The sequence below is a fragment of the Drosophila ficusphila genome, unplaced genomic scaffold, assembly GCF_018152265.1.
Source record: "Drosophila ficusphila isolate 14025-0441.05 unplaced genomic scaffold, ASM1815226v1 contig_791, whole genome shotgun sequence".
NCBI lineage: Eukaryota > Metazoa > Arthropoda > Insecta > Diptera > Drosophilidae > Drosophila > Drosophila ficusphila.
The window spans coordinates 12,504,578-12,529,461 of NW_025064737.1; the positions used below are offsets into that span (position 1 = coordinate 12,504,578).

Genomic DNA, 24,884 nt, shown 5'->3' on the forward strand with positions numbered 1-24,884 from the left:
GGCTGATAAAAAATCAACCTCAACTTGGAGCTCCCCATCCCCGTTTCCCCTTTTCCCCAATTCAACCATCAACCAACCATCTACCATCAACCATCATCTCTTGTCGCTGCACAAAAATCTTTTTGTCAACTTCTCCGCGGCGTTCCCTCAAATTATGCAGTGTGAATCGCTGAGGAGAAGTGTATCTTCAGTCGACGCCACTTGAGTACAAATGATAAAAATCTCACACAGATACTCGCACTTACACACACACACATGCGCCGCCCGGTTGAACTTTTTGTTAAAAAGGGGGAAAAAAGTAAGAAAAATCATTTCTCAGTTGGTTTGGTTTGGTGTTATTATTATTATCGTTGTTATTTCTGTTGTTGTTGCTGGTGGCGTTGCACACAAACCTGTTTGCAATTGCGCGGCTTCACAAAATGTTGTACAACTTTAACCGGAGATAGAGAACAAAATACACACACACACACACACACACACACAAACACTTAGTCAAAACGGTTGGTCAGATTAACTGATAATATTCAAAATTGTCTGCTGCTTTTGGCGCTTAATTAATATGCAAAAAACGTTGAAAGAAAAGACGAGCGGCGAATGTATAGATATTAAATGAATAGGACTGTATGGGTTGGCAAATGTACGAGTATATATCCATATAATGTCGAAGCAGCGGCAAAGTAATCACAAGGTCGTCAGTTGCTGCTTGGCTTTGTGTTTATATTTTTTTTATCGGCATGTTCTTCTTTTTTTTAGCGCTAGTCGAGAGTCTTCAATTTAGAAAATGTATTTAAATATATGTGTTTAAAGAAGATTTCATGTCGCCGCTAATTTAAGTGCACTTGGAGAAAGAAGGGGTTCAAAATTTTAAGTTAAAAAAATAAGTTGAAATGTTGTAAAATTTCTTCTGTTAGGAATGTCTAATAGGAACCACACTCTGAGGACTTTAAAAAGATTTAAATTAATTCAAATAAATATGTGCTTATTTAACATACAAAATATCAAAAAATTTCTATAAATATTTCCTGGTTTTAGGCTTTGTATTTTGCTATTGAAATATATAAAAACAGGATATTCTTTTTGAGTGAAATGAGCACTTTTGTTTGGATATTTGTTCTTTCTTTCTTTGTTCTTTAACTTACCTGGGAACTCTACTAATTTATGATTTCCTCTCTCCTCCGATCCTTTAGTATGACGATGGCCTCCACGGCTACGGCATGGACTCCGGTGCCGCCGCAGCGGCCATGTACGACCCACACGCCGGCCACCGGCCGCCCGGCCTGCAGGGCCTCCCCTCGCACCACTCTCCGCACATGACGCACGCAGCGGCGGCGGCGGCCACAGTGGGCATGCACGGCTACCACTCGGGGGCCGGGGGTCATGGAACACCTAGTCATGTATCGCCGGTCGGTAATCACCTAATGGGCGCAATACCCGAAGTACACAAACGTGATAAGGATGCGATCTATGAGTGAGTATATCATCCATCCATCGCAGAACTAATGGCAAATCGCCGAAGGTGGAAACCCTGTTTTCCACACACACGCGGAAAAAACCTATGATGACCCAAGATGATCTTGTTTTGTCAAATCCAACTGAGATTCAGATTAGCCCGATGTACTGAATGAAGAATGTGGGAAACGGGCCCAGAAAACTAGCTTTAGCTTATTCGCCTGCTGTCAAGTTGTCATTGATTAAATACTGAGCAACATGCTCAATGAACACTTGAAGATCACTCAAGTCATTGAATATACTGTAGACTTTGCTCAGTAAAAATTATTAATTACTAAGAATATTTCAATGCGAAATAGTCGTAAAAATTTAACGACCAATAGAACTGTTTTGGTGTGATTTTTATTTATTTTAATACAAATAATCTTTTTTTTCATGAGCATAGTTTAAATGAGGTTATCAGAGCACAAAAAAAAAACAATAAAATTCCTGCCATTCATACTTCTTAAGATAGTGATCCGAAAACCCCAACAACATAATTTAATCAAAATATTAACCGTTGCCAATGCCTTGCCTTTATCGATTTATAATTTTCGGCATGTTCGCCAGGATCCAGCCCAATTTGCCACCTGTTTTCACCTGAGTGAGGGAGTCGACATCGTTTTAACGCACGCGTAACTCAGCTGAAGGAAAAAAAGAAGGGATCCTTTTTTGTAGACACCGAACTGGGCGTGATCCTCTGCGTTTTGCGCAAAATACAAAATTATGGGTTTGCCTTTGCGGCTGGAACTCACACAGGCTACGAAAATGTCCGTTTTCGAATTCTATCTTGGGGGTGTGTCAGGTGTTTAGTGACGGACACGGAACATGAACGTGCTTAGGCATTAGGGAGTCCAAAGCCAGCCAAACCAAAGAACCAGAGAACCAGTCAACCAACCAACCAACCAACCAACCAATCAGCCAAACAACCAACCAACCAAACAGCAAAAGAGCCATCGAAAATGAGGTGCAGTTTCTCGTTCTGCGGTTCGAGTGTTAATTTGCCAAAATTGTGGTTTCTTCTCCATTTGGTTTTTTGTGTGTCTTTCTTCTCGGGGCTCTTGGTTTTTTCTAACCCCATCGGAAGAGCCTCAACTTTTTGTGTCATTGCGTGTCCTGGCAATTTTCATGTGTTGCAACTGTTTTGCCAGCTGTCTGAGCGACTGAATCGCTTGTTTGCTCCGTTTTTTTCCCCTGCATTTCTTGTGCAAATATTTGCTTTGAAAGGGAATTTCATGAATGACTTACGAGGTCTTCAATCAGCTGTTTGATCACTGTTTGACGATTGTCCCTGTCTCGAGTGTCTGCTCAAACACGATGATTATGACTTCATTGAGCACCTGTCATTATGATTATTATTATTTTTTTGGCACCTTTTTTCCCAAATTCAATTTGAATTTACGGGAAAAGGCAAGACAAAGGGAAAGAGCTCTCTGTTTAACACCTCCTTGGCAGCAACTTCAGCTGCTCTTTTTGCCTGGTCATCGTAAATGAGTGTCAGGCGGTCTTATTTTAGTCTTTTTGGTTTTCCTTTTTTTTTTTTTTTTTTTTTGGGCCCTGCTCCTGATCCCAGACCAAAAACGCACTCAACTGTAAAGGGCTGAAACCCCGAGTCGGACTCTTATTAATAGTTTGTTAAGCGCAGGTCGACACCCCCTCTTTCGTATTTCAGTTTCGTATTTGGTTCCCTGGTTTTTGTGCCATCTAATGGGTTCTCTTTCTGGTCAGGGGCACCGCCTAATTTTGTTCAGGTGCAATTTGTGCGTGAACAGCACAAAAAGAGCTACAGAAATTGAGAAATTGGGCAGGGAAAAACTACTACAACCACTACTCCTGGCACGGTCAACACAAAAAATGGTCAAATCATGTTGAGTTGTTGAACTAATCCGTCAGCATGAAGAGGGGGATTATTTGAGTGTGCATGAAGGCTAAGAAACCGAACAGATACACATGCATATACAGATACAGATACGGAAACAAATACAGATGCAGATGGGAAAGGCAGCTGCTCATTTGCATTTTGCCAGGCAGGAAGTGTCCAGGGTTTCGAAGGGAAATCGAAGGAATTAGTTACAATAAAAGAAGGCTAAGGAAGTTCATATTAAAAGTAATGCAATTGTTAATGATTTAGTAGTGTTAGTTATTTTTATTTATTTTCTCTGCCTGCAAATCTTCATTTATTACCACTTCGATGAAGATACAGATCGGGGCAGCTGCTCATTTGCATTTGCCGTTCGTAGGGCAGCAGGAAATGTCCTGAAATTTGACCAACTGATGTATCGCGTACTAAACTAAGCCACTTTCGTTGCAGACATCCGCTATTCCCGCTCTTGGCGCTGATCTTCGAGAAGTGCGAATTGGCCACATGTACGCCGAGGGAGCCCGGGGTGCAAGGTGGCGATGTCTGTTCGTCGGAATCGTTCAACGAGGATATTGCAATGTTCAGTAAACAGGTAAGAATAATGGCCTCGCCTTTCGGTAATTGGAGACGATTTGCCGAAGGGGAAAGAGGCGGAGGGGTAACCTCTTTCTATATCTCTGGGTATCTTTTGGGGGATGGGAACACATGGCCCACATGTGGCCACTAAATAAATATAAATAAGAATAAAAACAACAGCAGCGAAATCGCGGCACACGAACTTAACGAAGCAAGCCGCTAAATGATCGGATTACATTGCCCCGAGGATCGTTGAGGATCGATTCTCTCCTTCCTTCATCTCAATGAGCGGGGCAGTCTGCACTTAATTACAGTCCCCGCTGACAACAGCAACATCCCAGCAGCAGCAGCAACATTCCCAGCAGCAACAGCAACAGCAACAACAACAACAAGAACAACAACAACAATGTCTTGCCGCCATATGTCACAAATATGCGATGTGACTCCAGAATGGCGCTGCCCACACTTGACACTTCCTCCCTTGGCAGCATCCACGCCCCCTTTAGCGCCCACTTTTTAGAGTTCATAAAAGCAAACTAAAGAAGAGGAAGATACCCTGCCTGACACACACTGACATTTGGATAATTTACGATGTTTTAACATACAAATTATAATGTTGCAAGTAGCTGATGCCGTTGATGCTTCTCTTGCTGCTCCACATACATCCTGCTGCCACCCATTTTCGTCGGCGGCCAGCTATTTTTATGAGTCAGTGAAGATCGCATTTGAAACAGTAGACGCGCAGAATCCAAATGATGACGATGATGATGCCAAAACAGAACTTATGGCTCCATTCAACGCTCGGCGACATTTTTTGGCGAACAACAACTGCAACGTGCGACGCCCCCAGTTGAATATTATAAAAATGATGTTCTTATTTATGGTCCATTTGGAATTTTGACAGCCTCCTGCTATGGGCAATAAAACGAACAACAACGATACGACAACCGCAAGAACAACGCAAGACAACACTCAAAACACCATCTCAAAGTTGAGTCACATTTATCAAGATTCTCCATCCATCCGTCGTACGTCTTTGGGTTTTTTGGATGGGTGAGATTTTGATAGACTTTTGTCAGATTGTCAATGAAATGTCGCTTAAAGTTGGGGAAATCTGAGGATCTGGCAACGCCTTCGAACAAGCTTTAACTTCTATAAGTCTTAGAAATGGTGAGATTTTTCGCGGATTATACAAAAAAATTTAGGGAAAGGCTTTATAAAATTATTGGTAAACCAATTTAAAGATGATGCTGGTAAATGATAATACATTTTTAGTTAGTAAAATTTTTTTGTAATTCCCCAATAAGTAAGAATATCTAGCTATCCTGCAATACCATCTCCAATGATCCCATCTTGCAGTTGACATTTGTTGATCATTCACCGAACCGAACGTCAACAACTAAGTTGTCGCTTGCATTTGGTTTTTATTTCGGTTTTGCCTCGAGTTCAGTATAGTTTTGGCTGAGTTCCTCGGCTGTCGTTGTTTTCGTTTTCTCGGTTGTTTTCGTCGTTGTCGGGCTGACAAAAATAACTCAAAAATGTCATTCGCCCATCGAATTTTAACAAACGAGCAGCGGAGCAGAGGGCCAGCGTCGTTTTCTTCGCCCCAGAAGAGGGGCTAAAAATAAGGCATTGGCACTTTTTTACCCGCAGTTGTCTTCTACTGCTGCTGCTGCTGCTGCTGATGATGGCGATGCATTTTATATAGATAGATTGCATAGATATATCTCTTCGTTGGCACTCTCCCGCTATGCTATATATATTCACTTTAATTTGGACTAAGCAACTGCGTAAAATGCGCCACGCCAACGCCAGAGGCAGGGTGATATTTTCCTTATTTTCCACCGATCCCCAAAGCAACCTCCCTTATCGTCCCCAACCCCTCCCCCTTCCCCACTCCCCACCATTATATCTCGGCCGATCTCTTGTGAAGATGATGCTCCTCTGGATGGGATGGCGGGCATAGTTAGGCGACTTTTGGTGTTGGCGCTGCTAATGATGCAGCTAAGGAAACGCTTTATAATTTCTCTTTAAAACCAGCAACATGTGATGCAAACGATGAACAAAAAAATAAAGACCACAAAAAGTCCAAGAAGAACACTCACTCGTATAAATAAAATGCCCGGCAAAAGTTCGTTGTCTGATCGCTTCTTTGTTGAGGATCCCATCCCATCCGCAAATGAGACAAAGGAACAAGCGTCTGAGTGTGCGGATAATTTTATAATTTCACTTCAAGTAATGTTCAACGAAAATAAGCTCGTTTCTTGACATTTTGCTAATAGTTTGGACATGCGATGAGTTGATTTGTTGCACGCTGCAGTCGTCGGGGGGAATCGGGATTGGATGATTAATGAAGTGCCTCTGGCTGTCCGTCCTTGACATTTGTCTGCCTGCCTAACAACTGTCACAACATTTCAGGCTGACCAAGGCGGGGAAAAACAAGATGAGAGAAATGGGAAGGGCAGGTAGAGGAATTCTAACCGAAACCGAACAGGTTAAGTCCTAATGCCAATCAATGTTTTCGGGGCTTTGGTTTTCTCCGGACAGGGATTGGGTTTTCGTTCGGGTTTTCCCTACAAAAGGCAATTTACTGGCTTACCTTTTTCCCGCTCCCCCTCCGCGTTTCTCCCTCCCTCCTCGTATTTTTTTTGTTTCGTAAATTGCATTTTCTGATTTCGGCCGAAACGGAGGAGGACGGTTCATAATCAGGTATGAAAGGTTACGCTTCGCATTTGTGTGTTTGTATTGTCAGCAGGAGCACTGCCACAGCCACAGCCACAGCCTCGAGATCTCGTTGGAATGTTCACTTTGGCGAGGGATCTCTGTAGGAGAGATATCTCCCTTCGTCCCATCCCGCCGCTCATCTCCTTTCTCCTCTACGCATTTGCGTTTCTCCGCTCCTCGGCTCGAGAACTAAAAACGAGAAAAAAGAAAAGGAACTTAATCTCTTTTGTGCAATATTCCCTGCTTCGACTCTCCGCTGTTTTGTTCTTTTAATGATAAAAAAAAAGAAAGAAATACAGAAACCTTTACCTTTTTATTTGGAATTTGGTACCTTTTTAATCTCTCGCTCTCCCTCTTTCTAGTTATATTATTAAAGCATTGTTCTTTTGGCTTTGGTTCTGTGCGATCGCAACCCTTAGCGGGTTTTGAATTTCTTGGCAGAACAAAAGATTCCCTCTGTTATTTTTATTTCCTTTTCCATTTTTTTTTCTTTCGGGTTGTTGTTAATTTTATTTTATTCTGTTGGCCAAACTGCGAAATGAGCAAAAGCGCGCAGACGCAACTGTTTCCACAAAAATCAACAAGAGTCGAGTCGCCTGAGGACGGGGGGTTGAAAGTTCCTTAATTTTGTGGAATTGCGTTGCATTCATTCCCCGTTGATGTTGATGTTGATGTTGATTGCCGCAATTGCACAGCGTGAATTGATTTGGCACAGCCGCCGAAAAAAGGGGGCCGAAACGCAGGGAGCGCAGGGTGGATTTTGGATTTTCCAAGATTATTTACTTAACAGTTGCATAGACGAGCCGCAATCCATTAGCAGCCAGCAGACGAGATGCGTTCCAAATTCCCTCAAATATTTGTTTATGGAACCACTTGGCGCCTTTTAAATGTGATTATTTAGTTAACTGCCAGCATATCGCTCTCTTTCTCGTTCTCTATCTCTTTCTCCTTCTCTATTCCTATGTGTGTTTGGATTATGGCAACATTTTCGTGCTGCCGCCGAACGGACTGACTTTCAATATTTGTTCAGTAGTTTGACCCTTTTTAACAGCTCTATATGTGCCACGCACTAGAATGTGTATCTGCTAGATACATAATGTCTGTGGGGCCATTAGAGCGCCCCATCAATTTGCGCTATCCCCGATAAACAGATATACCCATTTCAACTGCATATCATATGGTAATATTTTAATACCAAATTCAAATAAAGGAATGTGAATTTAATTTACAGATGCATTTCTTGTTTCTCATTTATGGGAATGCCTTTCTCCCTACGGCTCTTTTTGAGGAAATCGTTTCACTCTCTCGCTGCGCCTTTATTTATGTGGCGTTACTTATGGGGAAAATCCACCTCACCCCCCCAGAAGCTAGCCCAAAATGATTTATGAGCGCCGGCTCTCGAGACGAGATGTCTGCTAAACGCTCTCAATTAAAAACCAAAGCACAACGAGCGGCTGTAAAATGACAAATTGTGCCACAATTGACAGGCGAACTTGTCAACCGTCTTTCTCGGCTATAAAGATATATAGCATGGGTTCATGAAGCATCTCTGGTTATTTGCACGATTATCAGTTAAAGACCGGATGTTTAGTGGCAACATTACAATTATCTCTACCCTCTGTTGGTTGCGTTTTGGTTCAGGTAAGCAGCGGCCAGAAAATCTCTTGGCCAATGCAAATATTGACGTTGTCTTTATTTTTCTACTGTGTGTTTGCCCACACGAAAAAACGAAGTGGTGTAGTGTAGTTAGGTGTAGTTTGTGTATCTGAGCGGTAGCCCCAGTGCGTTTGCTTTTGGGTCGTAAACTGAAGTATCTGGAGTGAAGTACTATACTATACTGTATCTCCCTTCATTCCGGGGACCCCGCACTTTTTCCAGAGGGGTGTACGCATGGGGTTATAAAAAGAAACTGTCGGTGGGGGTCGACTCGAGTTGAGTTGAGTTGAGTCTCTGGTTTTGTTTCTAGTCTCTGCTTGTGTCACCTCAATTGCGCCCTGTTTTACTACCGATATTGTGCGCCCATTATAAAGATATAGATAAAAAAATACAACAACAAAAACAGAAACAGAAACAACAACTACTACAACTATGACAACGTTATTGTTTTTGTTCTATTTGTGTTTGTTGATGCCGGGCAAAAGTAATCAACAACATTAAACAAGTCCAACATCATCGTCATCGGTTAGGCAAATAAAGTTCTCTTTTTTCCTGTTGGATTTCGGTTTTGTATTACAACGAAATTATTGTTATTTTTATGAGTGGGTTACAGCACAGTGGCGGCGATAAAAACTTTCGAAGGGGGTTCCAGAAACAATTAAAATGATTGTTATACTTTTTTTTTACCTTGATTGAGAATCAATTTAAAAATCGTTTCGGTAGTATTTTTGTTATGTTTTTTTAGCATAACCCCCTTGAATTGAAGACTCTGGTTTTTGGTTATTGAGTAAGCTTTTAGGCACCTAAGCGTGGTTCCATTTTCCCATTGTGTAGGTGTGAGAAACCCGATATGGTTTTGTCTCGATTCGAGTTGGCTTTAGTTTCGGTTTCTGTTTCGCTGTTTGAGGTAAGTGCAATTTTGCAGTGACTGAGCAGCGATATTGTTCTTCGGATGTTTTTTTGCGGTCACAGCCGAAGTCTAGACAAGATTTTCCTCTGCCCAATGAAAACAAAAGCAATCTCTTACCCGAGTTTATGAAAAATGTCTTGGAGCTTTTGCTCTAGACTATCTCCCAATCTTCGGCTGTTACTTTAATTTGGTTTGTTTTCCCCGGGCCGCCGTACAAATCTTGATAACATTCCCTCAGACACTCGTACTCGCTATCTTTTTCCCAAATATATATTTTGTTGCTCTTTCTGTTTGTTTATAATGTTGAAGGGAAGGGAAGGGAGGGGGGAAAGGGGAGGGAAAACCCGCATGCGGCTGGCGCCGTGGCACGCAACATGGAAATGAAAATAATATAATGCGGCTACGTGCTGCAATTTAGGCGCCTCGCTTTTCAAATCCCCCGCTGACTTTTGGCTCCGCAATTAGACCAACTAATAAGAGGGCTGGATTCTCCAGGGAAAATAGTTCAAGCTGCAGGTTGAACTTTGAACTTTTACGCATTAAATGAAAATATTCTTAATAAATCATTGTGAGTGGTGAAACTCTTTATTGAAAATATGGTTTTTCCTACTCACAATTTTGCTTACACATTTCCCAAATGACTTGCTTTTACTTCGTCTTTCTTGGCGGGTCTTTCCCCCTTTATTTTTTTGATTATTTGCAAATCTTTTTGTCAGCCCTTTTGCTTGTTATTGGGCCGTGTTATCACTGTTATCACTGCACTCTTTTCTCAAGTGGCTGGAGGCTCAGCGGCGATCGACAGGCAGCTTTTGACGGCAGCGACAACAACTCGAAACGCTGGCTACTGTGCGCTGATTCCAAAAGTCGTCGACGATGGTGCATAAATTGCTTTATGGCCCGGCCCGGACTGGAACTTCTGACTGAAACCGAGGGAACTGGGGGCTTTATGGCCACATTACTCAAGTGGCCGTAGACCAAATGCCCGGGCCTCCGGCCGTACCATTGTCCCTACACTCGGGGCTATCTCCTCGCTGGCTCGAAATGATTTTATAGCCTCGCGACCTGGCCATAAAATCATGCCCAACCGTGTGTATTGGCATTATAAAACGAATATAGTCCGGCTAGAATGAATGCCTTTATTCTGTCGTTTATGAACCCAGATTTAGTGGCTCGGTTTCGCTTTCTTCGCCTTCCCATGCCTTCAATAGTTTTCTAAGGAAATTTCTTGATTGAATCATAATTCCACCTCCTTCCCCCCTCTGAATTATATTTATATATATTTTTTTTATGACAGGGGATGATAGCACGTGGTTGATGAAATGGTACTGATTTCAAAATTCCCCCCACAATCGCGCGCGCGGAAAATTTATGGCCACCTACGCCGGCGAGTTTCGATTTTTATTTTATTCCACCATAGATTTTTTTGTTTTTGTTTTTCTTGTATCTTTGGGGCCGCAGCGATTTGGAGACGCGACATTGTAAACCTTTTGCCCGGTTGTATAATTGCATTTATTGGCATCATAAAAAAGGCGCTTTGAAGAGCAGTATCTAAACAGTAGTGATTTCTTTTCGCCCGTGGTCGCAAAAAAAAAAAAAAAAATAACTAGAATGAATGGGAGGAAAAAAAACAAAGTGAAACAAAAATAGAAATTTATGAGGTGCTCATGTGAAACTGATTAGGAACGGGTTCGCATTGGGTTCTCAGGTTCCGTTTTTGCCGCGTGACGATTTCCGCACACTCGATTTGAGTCAGATTCGAAATAAAACTAAGCTATAAATACAAATTTGTCAGCTGCAGACGCCTACGCAATGCAGCATGTTGACAAAACTGTTTGGGGAAAAACTCTCTGTTCGGCAAGGCAGGGAAAATGATTTCGTTTTTATTCCCATTTCCATTTCCATTCCCATTTCCATTTCATTTTCACGCCCCAACTGCCGAATACATTCGTATTTATAGACTTGTCTCATGCTGTGCATTTTAGTAGTTGCCCGCATGATTTATATATTTTTAAAATCATCTCGTTCCCGCTCTCCTTCTCGAAAAACAGAAGAAGAACTTCAATTAGGAGATGATGGTCCGAGATCGAGATGTGTGGAGTGCCCAAGGTTTTGCTTTCGACTCCGCTTTTGGGGCAGCCATTTTTTTCGTGTAAAGTGCGTGCAACTTCTGGCCGACTGCTTTTCATATCGGTATCAGTTAAAGCCAAAAGCGCGAGCCTGCATAGCGAAACCAGTTTGGCGGGTTCCCATTTTATCTGTATCTTAGCTCTGTATGTGTGTGTAAGTGGATGTGTGTGCAACACCATCAGCCAACCAGCATTTGAAAATGCAACATAAAAGCCAACAGGCAACAACTTTTGCAAAATACCCAACACGCAACTCGGCAACGCTTTTCCCCCCGCTTTCCCCCTCGTTTTCCCTCAATCCAAAACTCTTCAATGGCCGTGCTTTGTGTTTTTGTTATTATTGTACGGCATCGCTTGGCTCCGGCTCCGAGTGGCACATTTTGCAGTTGCCGCTGCTGCCCCTGCCTCACAATGGGGCGTTCTTCTCATTCGACGCTACGATCGTACAATGGTTCGAATGGCTCGCCAGTGCCCACATATCTAGATACAACTCGTCTTTCCCTCCTCCTCTCGAATCGCCTTGCCATCCGTGTGCAAAGTGTGTAATTATTAGCTGCACATGCCTCAGTTGACTTCAAATTGCCGTTACTGCCTCGGACCGCTGGACTCCTCTCGGATGAGTGTGGGTCTCCATCTGGAGGATCGCCGGATGGTTCAGGCTATAGCCGATCAATGGGACAGTGTTTATTTTGCTGTTGGGGTAACTGCATTGGGAAGGCTAAGCCAAGCTTAAGAGCTAATAAAATATTTACATTTAATAATAAAGAACATTAAAAATATTCCATAAAAGTGGTTCTACAAATACTAAAACAAATTCTTTAGATTTTTCAAAATTTAATAATAATATATTACTACGTTAGCTAGGTTTGCTTTTCACTTTGTTTATAAAACTGATGCCATAGTAATTTGTTATTTCTTTGATGCTCTCATGGTCAATGGCATATTAGACCTCTAATTCCCTGAGCTCCTTTCAGGGTCATGTCTTTTATCCTCCAGTCTGCGGACCTCCCGCCTGCAGGGCAACCTTGTTACTTGTTACCTTGTTGCAAGTTGCTGGGTGGCCAGCCAGCCACAACTCCGCACAAAAACCCAATAAAAATCCATACGCATTTGGACAAGGTCAGGTCCGTCGACCGTTATATAAGATATGAGATCGCAGCGGGTGTGTGTCGTCGAATTGTGTTTATCTAACGACCAAACACTGAAAACTCTGAAGACCCCATCTCGAGTCGGCCATTTATTGTGGCTCAGAGTTCCGTGAGAGCCGAAAATCGGCAAGAGATTTCAAATAATTCGCACAGCATTTGATGACCTTCTCGGTCTGTGTGGCATTTTATCTAGCCAGATATTGCCTTTGTGATCTTTATCTAAGTTGTGTGTGGTTTATTTTTATATCGCTGTGTGTTCGGTCGGGATCGCTATAAAAGCGAGAATCTCTTTTATGGTCACAGCGAGTCGCATCGTCACCTCTTCGGGGTCTCGGGTCTGCGTTTCTGTTTCTGTCTCTGGCTTTTTGGCTTTGGCTTTGGCTTTGGGTCCGCTGCTGATGAGTTGGTTAACTGATGGCTGATGGCTGATGAGCACAAATGTTGCGTTTCCCATGCTCGCTGTGGAACCGATTTGCTTATGCTTGCTGTTGTAGTTTTATAATGTGTACAATATTTTGGTTTGGCATGAGCTTATCGGCGGCCAGGCCATCATAAAATAGCAAAAAAATATACATAAAAGAAGAGGGCCAGTGGCGAGGAGTTGGCTTTGTAGACAGGACAGCTGGCAGAAGATTAAACATTGGGGGAAAAATATGTTGAGTTAATGCAAAATAATTCCTAAATCAATTCTGGTGGCTAAAGGATTTTTTAAACATTAATATTACTGTCTCTGGGTGTTCATACTATACTTAAATCATAATAAATATTTATATTATTCTGCATTTTCTCCGTGTATATTTAACACTCACTAACCATTGTCCTCCTCGCTCTTTCTCTTTGCAGATAAGATCACAGAAACCCTATTATACCGCAGATCCCGAAGTCGACTCACTGGTAAGTTGAAAAAAAGAAATCACAAAAAAAAGAAAAATAAAGAAACCAAACCAAAGCTGGCAACAAAGTTGCACAGCCTCCTTGGCAGCAAGTTGCCAAAGCCAAAGATCATGGCTATTTTTTTGTTTGTATTTTGCTGTGTGTGTGTGTGTTTGTGCATCACCTTGACCCAAAACAACGACGACAATTGAATAATTTTCTTTTATTTAGAATAAATCACAGTGAATTTAGCAAAAGCCACGGCAACGAACGCAATTTATGAGCATTTGTTCGCCAGCGCGAACTGAACTGAGTTGTTTAGTCATTTTATTGGACAGCGTTGCCATACTTTTCGCTCTTGATTTTGTTTTTGTTTCTTTCCTGCTCTCGGGGGATATAGTCGCGGCGATATCGGGGCATATAGCGGCGGGGCGGCGTACGAACCCAAGCGAACGACAATATGAAGCAGAACGATTTAATGATGCATATGACATTTTTGCACTCTCTAAATGGGCTGCCTGCAGCCTTGGGTGTGCAAAGGAAAAAAAATGGGGAAAAAATGCAAAAAATAACAACAATGGAGCCAACGTCTTGGCTTCAGTAGAATATGCATGCGCTATCATGAGGAGAGGGAGGAAAAAGGGGGAGGGGGGAAAACGGGGGCCCGATCCAAGGCAAATGCCAGCAGCACAACCTTGGCTGATGATCATGATCGCCGCTCATGATGAGCTGAAATCTCCGAGGAGCATTATTATAGTTTTGGGGAACGGAACTCATGCTAATCTGCCGAAAGGAAATGATCGTTAAAAGATCATCGAGATTTCGAGCACTCAGATACAGCAGATACAGTTCAGGGGATCAGTCAGAAATAAAGAAACAAAATGAGTCAGAGCGGCACTGGAACTTAAAGAAGATATGTTGCTGAAAATAAAGCATTCAATATATCGATAAGAAATGTTTATTTTCTAAAGCAAGTATTGAACGAAATTAAAGTTTTTTTAAACCCTTTTGAAAATGAACAAGGATTTAAATTCAAAATAGAATTTTCTAGGGGAGAACTTTAGTTCCTTTTTTAAAAATTAGTTTGAAATATTTATTTTTAATTATGGATTATTTTTAAATGTGCATTTAAGATCCTTTAACCGCCAATCCAAGGCATTAATACCAGTCGCCCATCAGATCCTTCTCCTCATCTCCTTCTTTCTGGCATTGCTCGACCGCCGAGTCATAACAATTTTTATGGCCAGAAGTGAGGGGGAAAGGGGCCAAGTGAAGGGGCCAAAAGAGATCATTTCGGAGGCAGCATCCAGCAGAATGTAAATCAAGACGGAAATGCCGCGTGCAAAGAGTGAAAAAAGCGCAAAACGAGCCATGCAATTGGCTAGCAGCTAAGCTAAAGTCGGATGATGAACAAAAAACGAAAAAAGAGGCAAAATAAAACCCAGATGCATGGTGTATATATAGCAGAGAGTCTGGCGGAGTATAAAGAGATTATGGGCAAAACTAATTTTAATTGCCGGCAGTCGTAAATGTGTCACTCACTTACCCACTCACTCACGGCGGAGTTTCCTCTGGTGGCCCTAATTTTATGCACTTGCAGATTAGTTTATTAGTTGTAGTACAAAATCACTGAAAAACCCCCCGAGTTCCTCCCCCCTTCCCCCCTTTCCCCTTTCCACTACCCCATTTCCACTATTTCCCTCGTAGATCGTCTTGGCCATGGCCGTGTGTCTATCTTTCGGCCCGCTCGCGTCTGCGTACTTTGGCCATAAATCATTTTGGCATGCCACTCTGTGGTTGCCACTCCCCCCTCGGTGCACCGCCCCCCTATCCGCTATCGTGTTTGAACATTTAAAAGTGCATTTAGTAACACTCACTTAAAGGAAGAGGCAGAAATAAAAAGAAACCCCTTGCTATAAAAATGTTTATGGCATGTCTTGGGTTAAAATGGAATTCCTGGCGGTAGCTGCAACAATAACCAAAACCAAACAGGCCACACAGCAGCAGTTAGCAGCATCGTAAAAATGTCAAATGTCAAAGTGATGTTTTAATTAGCGGCCTGGTCACACCAGCAAAAATTCAACGTTTATGTTATGTGCTTATGAGGGTGTTAGAGTGTTTTACTCAATCGATAAAAATGTTGATAGCAATATTTTATTATGTTTACTCGCCTAAAGCGGAACAAAATGCTTTAAAAATATTCAAACTGAAATCTGATACAATAACTAAATTTATATTATGTTTCTTCTTCTTTCAGATGGTGCAAGCAATACAAGTACTTCGGTTTCACCTTTTAGAATTAGAAAAAGTAAGTAACCGTTTTCACGAAATATCCCTTAACTATACTATACTATACAATTTAAGCCAGCTTAAACATTGCCGTAACTTTAGTATCAAACTGCGTTTGTGCAACCTCATCAGGGGAGGAAAAGCAGCATTTGTTTAGTCATTGCAATTAACTGAAAAAGCCAGAGTGCCGAGCCGGGCCAAGTCGTCGGGCAATCATTTATCAACGCCCCAAAAAGACCACCCAAAATGTTTAACCAGGAACCCAGGACCCAAAAACACAGTCTCCAGCCAGCAGGCCCATAAATAAAACCGGGCCCAAACGCCGGGCGAAAAAAGCAGGCAAATAGTTGCCAACGGGCGCGCATTTCAATTACCAACATTTGTGTTGACATTTTATTGAGCCATGTTGCAAGGGGGCAACAGAGGGGAGGGGGAACGGGGGAGGGGGTAGTAGAGTCCCACAGCAGGCGGTCATATATTTGCAGTCGGTCTAATACACTTGCAAAATGTCTAAATTAAAGGAGAAAGGCAAAAAAATGCAGCTGAAAATTGAAATAATTGCCAATCAAAGTGAAATATTTGTCAAAAGGGGGGGAAAGGGGAGTTGGGGGTTAACAGGATGTGGCTTAGACCACAAATATTTGGCCAGCGGCAGGTGTTTTTTTGTAGTCGGTTACAGTTTCGTGCGTAAGATAAAAAAGGAACAGTTTTCGTCTAGAAACAATGGAATGCATTCAGGTTTCGGCTTCTCTTTTGTTGTTGATACATGAGGTGTGATGACTGCAGAACTTCCCCCTCGATTTTCTAACATAATTCCTAGATAACGCAGCCACATAAATTATTTTTTCAACTAAAACCGAGGGTTTTTTTTAATGAGGAGGGGGAGTTTTATGCTGAGAGGGGTCTACAACACCTACTTGATTATTAGACACTTTATTGTCTAAATGGAAAAATTACAGGTTGCCTAATTTGTTTTAATTTCAAATAATATGCAAGCGGCTTCGGGTGCGTGTCTCTCATTCTGTGACTTAATGGAAGTTGTTCCTCAAACGTGGTCGTAATTAATGCCGGCTACCCCCTCTTTTTAGTATTTTGTTGTGTCTTTTTTGTTGTTCCTCTTGTTGTTGTTGCTGCTGCTGTGCTGAGAAAATTAATTAGGCAAATGCGCAACGAAGCGTGGAGCGAACCTAAACCGAAACCGAAACTGAAACCGAAACCCAGAGCCGGAGTTTAAGTCAGAGTCCGAGCTTGAGAGCTAAGCCGGCCAGAAAACCCGTCCGAAAGTCGCTCTTCACTCTTTTTTCAATTAAGTCTTAAGTAAGAAATTATGCAAAACATTCTACACGAACCAAACACAAAAAAAAACGAAGCACAACAAGACGGAACGCTTAGGGAATATATAGTAGAGTAGAGCTGGTAAATGTTTAATCAGAAAAACATCAAAACTATCGGTAAATACACTAATGAAAGATAAAAAAGGAATTAGAATAAAATAATCACAGAATACTCTTAAAAGCGGTATTTTAAACGCACAACATTTACCTTCGATAGGGTAATTATTTTCTAGCCCTAATGAAAGTCATTTGCCGTGGAATGCAGCTTCCTATTGCTTTCTTTAGTATACAGAGGGTATGGATATAGGCTAATGACAGCGAAAAGGAATCGAACGAAGAAGAGTCAATCAAGGTGCAATTAGTAGTCAATCACCAAACGCTTTCTAGGCCCGCAAAGCAAACAAAAGCACCAAACTAGTGCAGTAAGCCAAGTTAGTCAGTCAGTTGGCCAGCTGCAATTTGTTGCAGCCAGCCAGCACCCTGTATAGAAAGCCAGAAAAGAGCAAAAAAAAATAAACAGTCAAGATCTTTATCAACATCACAGCAGCGGCGGAGACCACGACAGGTTTTTGTTTTGTCATTTGTCACTCACACAGCTTGCGACACACACGAAACCAACAAAGAACTGTAGCAACTTGTACAAAAAACGTAAAATCGAACAACAACAACAGAAAAGTATGGCATAAAAAAACACATTCATTTATATGCAGCCAACAAAATGCAGCGGTCGATTTTTGGCGTATAAAATAAATATAAATGCAAAGAACAAAAAAACTGCAAAGAAATACAAAATATACTTAAATAAAATGTGCGGGTTGACTTGCAAAAAAAAAATAATAAAGAAGGAAAAAAAATATACAACATCTATATGGGAGCGAGTAAATGTATATCTGTATCTCTGCATATTTGTTGCCGCTGCTAAAAACAACAACAGCGAACAGAATCAGTTAAAAAGACGTTTTCAAGACTTGTGTCTGTCAAAACTGGTTTGGCAGTCTCGGTTTCTCAGTTTGTGAGTCTCGCAGCTCCAGGCTTTGGGCCCAGTCTCCAGCTTTTTAGCTTTTTAGCTCCCCAGCGCACGGACAATTCTCGTCACAGAGTCACATGCAAAAAAAAAAAAAACGAAATACAAAAAAATAAAAATAAAATACAGCAAAAAATAAAGGGGGAGCAAAAAAAATGAAGCAGGCAGGCAGGCAGGCATTGCAATTGACAAACAGACAGTGGGACGGTGGGACAAACCGACAAACAGACCGACCGACCGATGGACAGTGGGACAAATAGACGGATCCCGAGACACAACACGTTGGGTTGGAAGCACACGCTTCTCCGCCAGCAGGGGGCATCGAAATCGGGGAATCGGATTCGGATTCGGGTTCGGATTCAGAATCGGAATCGGTTGGGTTAATGCCGGCATGGGGGCACAGCAGAAACAACAGCATTTGGGGGCCTTGTTTTGATGGCTTGGCCAAGATCGCTTCGGGATCGCTGGCTAAAAACACCAGCAACATCGCCATCGACAGCTGTACACTTTTGGTTTTTGGCCGATGGATGATGCAAGCCGAGGGATGTCGAGACAACTGATGATGTTTTTTGGGATTCTTTTTTCTAGTTGAGAAGAATACAGATGAATTCATTGCAGAATTGCCAAACCAAAAAAGTTATAATGAAATTCCAAAGCTTGTAATAGAATAACTTTAAATTAATAGTTTTTATAGTTTCCAGATAGCTAAAATAGAATATCAAGAGGTAGTATCAACACTCATGCCTTGCATATTACGATTAATTGCATCGCATTTAAATGTCACAGAGAGCGGAGTAAACTTGTTAGACAGACTGTGTGTGTTGTAGGTTGCGTGCCGAGACTTTGGATGGGGAATACTCGTAAGTGAAGCTATCTATGAGCGGAAATCGAGAATTACCACTGCGCAGATTGGAGCGATTTGCATCGAGATTAGAACAGAGGAAGCTGATGGAGGAAAAGTGAGGGGAAATGGGGGGAAAGGCCATGGTAGCTGCTGTGAAAAGTTTTGCTTAACAGGATGTACAAATGAGCGTCAGCATTAAAAAGCAACGCCCTCTGGTTGCTGCTGTTGTTGTTGTTGCTGCTGCTGTTGCTGCTGTCCATGTCCGCCTGTCGCCCCTGTTGCTCGGGGGCCCACCCAATGTGCAACAGCAACAGCAAGAGCGACAGCAACAGCAAAAGCAACAGCCATGTGCAACAGCAACATGGGGGCCACTGGCAGTCATAAATATCGCAATGAGCCGTTCGAAAATGTCACATACAATGCTGACAAATTAATCAAAAGTTATCAGCCAGCCGGCATCGAAAGTCCACAGCAAGTCTCCGAAGGGCCAGAGTCACCATTCACCAGCAACCAGCAGCAACAGCAGCACCAGCAGCAGCAGCAGCAGCAGCAGCATCGCATAAACATATCAATTTGGTGGGCGCTCTCGTGTTGCATGTGCGCGGCCACAGCGGCAACATGTTGCTGGCGTGCTAATTGCACGCTTTATGGATATTGTTATTGTCAGTTTGACAGCTACAAATGCAATCATAAAACCGAGACTCCGCCAGCAACATGTTGCTGCTACTACTCCTTCTGTTGCTGTTGTTACTGTTGGTGTTGCTGTTGCTGTGGCACCTTATCAGCGACGGCGACAAATTTGACATTGTCCTGTCATAAACCAGTTGCTGCCCGTTGCTTTTTATCATCGTTTTTCGGTTTTTGCGTATATTTTTTCGGTGACAATAACATTGAAAGCAGCCTGCAAACGAGTTTGACAAGTTTGGGCAATGGGCAACAAGTTAATAGCCTGGCTGTTGCAGCTTTCGCAGGCAAAAAAAAAAAAAAAACAAGCCAAGAAAAGAAGCAGCAGCAACACAGCAGCAGCAGCAGCAACAAACAATTTGCATAAGCAACGCGCACTTTTTCGTAAATTAAATGCCTGGCCCCGGTTAAATGGAGCACCCTGTTGTTGTTGCTGTTGCTGCTGTTGGTGTTGCTGTTGCTGTTGTAGTTGGTGTTGCTGTTGTGTCTGCCAGCCATGGCTCAGTGCAATTAATTTCTTTTTAGCCGTGGCGGCGGCTGCATTCCTCTCTTTGTTGCTGCATATTTGCATATATGCCTGACTCACACTCACTTTGGCCTTATCGCATTTGTTTTATCACACACACACACACAAACACACACACACATAACAGGGCCTTAAAAACGCATTCTGTTGGCCAAGTCTCCGTGGGCCCTTTTCCCACTGACGCCAGCGATCTTCGCTCCATGTTGCTAATGCGAGTGTTGCACGTGCTGCTGTCTCATGTTGCTGCCTCGTTGTTGTCCGCTGTCCGTTGTGCTGGTTTGTTGGCCTGGTTGGTTGGCCAGGTTAGCTGGCTGGCTGGCTGGCTGGGTTATTTGGCTGAAAGTGTGCCCCGGGGCTAAGCTGCCTGCCTCGTTCGCCGGCCACTTCCTTTTCGGCCAGTGCATTATTTCGTACCTCTATGCATATTTATGGGCCTTGGTTAGAGCTAAAGCCGCTGCCTCAGCCATTTTTGAGTGCCATCATCATGGTCATGGCTTCGTGGCAATGGAGTCCCAGTCGCAGTCGGAGTTGGAGTTGGAGTTGGAGTTTTCAGGTAACGCATCAAAAGCAATTTGCATGCCATTTGCGAGGGAGGGGCGAAGAGCAGAAGGGGGATTGGGATCGAGGCAACTGGGATAAGCAGGTTTCTGGTTGGGGCAAGAATGCGATGGCGCTACGCAAGGCAATGTTTGAGCTGGCTTTGAGTGTAGATATAAGCTATAAGTGAAAAATAAATATCAGCGATACTCATTGATCAAGAAAAGAACATTTAAATTGAGAGAAAAGTATGCCATATTTATTAGTCATATTTATAATTAAAATAAGATATATTCCTTAGCAGCAGATGATCAAAGGAATGAGGAATATTTCCAAATTAATTTTAAATAAATGCTATGCCTCCTTCGATCATCTGCTGCTCTTTTTATTCCATATCCCCTTATAAACAATACCTTAGATTAAAATAGGTTTATGAATTTCCTTTAGGATATAAGCCCCTGATATCGATGAGCACCCCCTTAGCGATTAGCACCCCCCGCAAAAGCACCCCCTCCGCCCGTGAAGAAAACATAGCCCACCCCCCAAAAAGAAAAAAAAGAAATCGACTCAAACTGATGATCTCTTCTCTCTCTCTCTCTCTTCCACCAACTTCTTGGCCTTGTCCGCGGGGTTGTCTCGTTGCAGGTACACGAATTATGCGATAACTTCTGTCATCGGTATATATCGTGTTTAAAGGGTAAAATGCCAATAGATTTAGTGATCGACGAACGGGACACCACCAAACCACCGGAGTTGGGATCGGCGAACGGAGAAGGGCGCAGCAACGCCGACTCCACATCGCACACCGATGGAGCTAGTACACCAGACGTTGTGAGTACCCCCTTCGCGGGAGCACATGGTCCTATATTGGCGAGCTACAATGCGGTGGTGCACCCATGTTCGTAGTACGATAACGACCTTCTTGCAAAAACGAAGCGGGTGCTCACAATGCCCTGGGATTAAATGAATCAATAATAATAATTGCGATCAATCAATACGAAATGCCAATCGAGCGAAAAGCCGAACGATAACCACGAAAAAAAAGAAACGCAAAAGAAAAAGAAAAGAAAGTTAAGAAAAGAATGTTGCTGCACACTGTACAAGCAAATTAAGTAAAATTAATTCACTTTGTGCGAGACAAACATGATAATATTAATATTGATGAATTCAAATCCAAATCCGAACGCAGAAGAAGTTGTACGTCATTATGAACACACACGAAACACCCACACACACACATTGTAAATTAGTCAGATTGAGAAAGCGAATTGAGAGAAATAAATGAACTATTACTATATTAAATTCAAAAACACACAGAACGAACAGAGCTAAAGTCAAGCGAAAAGGAGAGCAGAGGAATTCCCTTGCCGGAGCAGCAGAAGCAACATCTACGGCGGCAACATGCAACATGCAGCATGCAGCAGCGGCAGCACGGCAGCAACATCGCCGACCTGCAGCAGCAGCAGCAGCAGAAGCAGCTGTATACGAGGACAGTAAACGACATGAGTGACGTACTAGCGACGTAACGAGCTTCCAAGAGGCTTCGGCCACAAATCCGAACCGAAAACACAAACGACCCGACGACCACGAACTGAAATACAGCCAAAAAAACAAAAAACATAACGAACTAACGAATAAGCGAACGAGACCGAATGTATCGCACGGATACGGATACCCAGTGATGTTGCCACCGCTGCCACCGGCCAGAATTTGTTTGCTCTCCTCTGTACAGTACAGTAAATGCCATAAATTTAAGTTCCAAAGCGCTGAGGACAGCCGCGTCTAACAACGCGTGCTTTCCCAGCTCATCTCAGTCCCTTTCAAAAAAAAAAAAAAAAAAACATGAAACACGTAAACACAAACATCAGCTTAAATATCTCGAGCAGATTGTAAATGATAAAGATAAACAGACGAACAGACAAACAAAATGAACAAAAGCAACTGAGCAACAATAATTAGAGCAACAAACAATTTCGCTTAATTTGTAAAAAGTACCAACAACTAAAGAAACAAAAGCCAGATAAGAAAAGCATAAAGTAATCGAGAACTAAATTACAACAATGAACAATGTTCCAGAACTTCGTTTTTGCAAGAGGCCCATATAGCTCGCCAATATATTATTAATTATTATTAACAAAAAACCCAACACTCACACACACCATTAACCAACTATTTTTGATTATTTTTCTTTACTTAACCCACACTGAACACCCAAAAAAAAAAAACAACCAACCAACAAGTAATGAACTTATATTATGAGAAAGTTTACTAACCCCAAAACTAACCAATTTTTAACAATTTTACATATGCACATAACTCTATATAGAGTTCTATATAGAAACTATATATAAATACCCACAATACGCATATATTATATATGTATACTGATATGATACGATATACGAGAGCTGGCCTGACTTTTCTGCCCTGATTTTCTTTGGGTACTCAGGCACGGTCACTTAGACAGTGGGATCGATAAGTCCGCTTATCGATTTTTGAGTTTGTAAACTTGTAAATACTTGACATCCCCCGTCCCTCCTCTCTGAAAAACAACAAAAACAACAACAGCAACAAGCAGACACTGACATAGCCCAAAAAAAAAATAAATATATAACAAAAACAGATAAATAACAGCAGACACAGATATACCCCAGCATTTCTAAAATCTCTCTCTATCTATCCTACGAAAATTCTTACGTAAATCTGTGCCAATTACTTGGAAAATGATCACAGCCCAGCACCCAAGACTTTTCACCGCTGGAGGAGACCTATGCCAGCTATCGCATCAAACACGAGGCGGACTTCTAGTCCCGCCCCGCCTTTTACCCCTCGAGTCCCCCAAACAGTTCTCTTAAAACCAACTGAAAGGTCTATCTAATATAGATATAACGCTTAGCCATGTAGTTTGTAACTAAATCCAGTCTAGGCTGCGCTTAACGAAGTTCACTCGCAAGTGAAAAAATAATGAGAGAGAAACGAACGCTAAGATTATAGTTAATTCCTAGAAACTTCTAAACATATTTTCTATGCTTAGTTTTCAAATTGTTTTCTCTATGTTTTCGGGAGTTTTTCACTTTAGCAAACGTGTATACGATTTTTCAAAACAAAACGTCCTTTTTCTCTGCGCGTGTTTTACAACACCGGAGAGAACTTGCCAAATAATAAGAAAATGCAAAAAAAAAACTAAAAAACTAAATGAAAATACGAACCTATTTTCGTTGATCTTTTTGTTTAACTCTCATCATGCAACGCATATACGTAAAAAGAGATACCAGAAAAGAAACCCAAACCTGAGTTCAAATGCAAAGTATACGAATAAAACTTTATTGTTTATTGAATAAAAACAAAAACGAAAAAAAAACTTAAAGTTAATTTAATTAATTGAGGATTGCAATGCGCCTATACGAACGACATTTTAAATGAGCCGATAAACTTTCAAGAACAATGATATACGTAAATCAACAGCAACAACTAAAACAAACTAAACAAACTTTAAGCATTTACTAAAGCAAATCGAAAACTACGCGATACTATTATTATTAAATAAATATAAATGAGGAGAGAAAGCTAATGTAATTTAATTGAATTAGAGAGCAGCCGAGAAACTTAGAGACCCCTCGCTCCCCTCCCCCAATTGTATACTATAGCGTACGTTATATAGTTCTTAGTCAGTCCCCCGATTTCCCCAATTTAGGAGTTGTATGCAATCGAAACTCAAAGATACGAAAAAAAAGAAACGTTAGCAGCAATCCCTTCTTCTAGAAACCAAAACCAACAAACAAACACTTTCTACTGCTAATTTCTACTACTATTTTGAGTTGTAGACTACTAAACCAACAAACTACAAAAATGTACTTAAATCGAACTGCGATCGGTCGGTCGCAGTTCTTCAGCTATATGGGCAGTCATTTGTATACTTAGACTATAGTCGAACCGATTCCCAGCGGTTTATTATAGCCAACTAACTAAACGACAACAACGTGAAAAGCTTTTGTACTATTTTTTCAAAACTACAAAACAAAAACTTTCTTGCAAAATTTAAAACAAATTTGCAAACAAAAAAAATTAAAATAGTTGTTGTACTTTGTCTCAAACCCAGAAAAAAAACTAAAATTGTATGTAAGAAACTAAAATTAAACTTGAAAAATTGCTGTAATTATGTAATAATTTTTCTGTTAGCATAATTCGCCGCTATTTAGTTAAAAACAAAACAAAACATTGTTGCAAAAAAGGAGAGAAAACACGAAGATGAACACTTTGTTTCCTATGATTTTTGTGTGAGCT

General features: G+C 41.7%; 1 protein-coding gene across 4 annotated transcripts in view; it reads left to right on the forward strand.

The window, feature by feature from the left end:
• The window catches only part of LOC108087072 (homeobox protein homothorax), a 112,624-nt gene that overhangs the window by 8,166 nt on the left and 79,574 nt on the right, over window positions 1-24,884 (forward strand). For 3 of the 4 annotated variants that reach the window (XM_043209136.1, XM_043209137.1, XM_043209138.1), the window contains exons 2-6: window positions 1,188-1,468; window positions 3,800-3,941; window positions 13,333-13,383; window positions 15,620-15,670; window positions 21,246-21,431. In XM_043209136.1, coding sequence (XP_043065071.1) covers window positions 1,188-1,468; window positions 3,800-3,941; window positions 13,333-13,383; window positions 15,620-15,670; window positions 21,246-21,431 — 711 coding nt within the window. Of the gene's footprint in view, window positions 1-1,187; window positions 1,469-3,799; window positions 3,942-13,332; window positions 13,384-15,619; window positions 15,671-21,245; window positions 21,432-23,333; window positions 23,554-24,884 lie in introns of those variants that run through there. The other variant, XM_017201963.2, reaches the window with a different exon arrangement.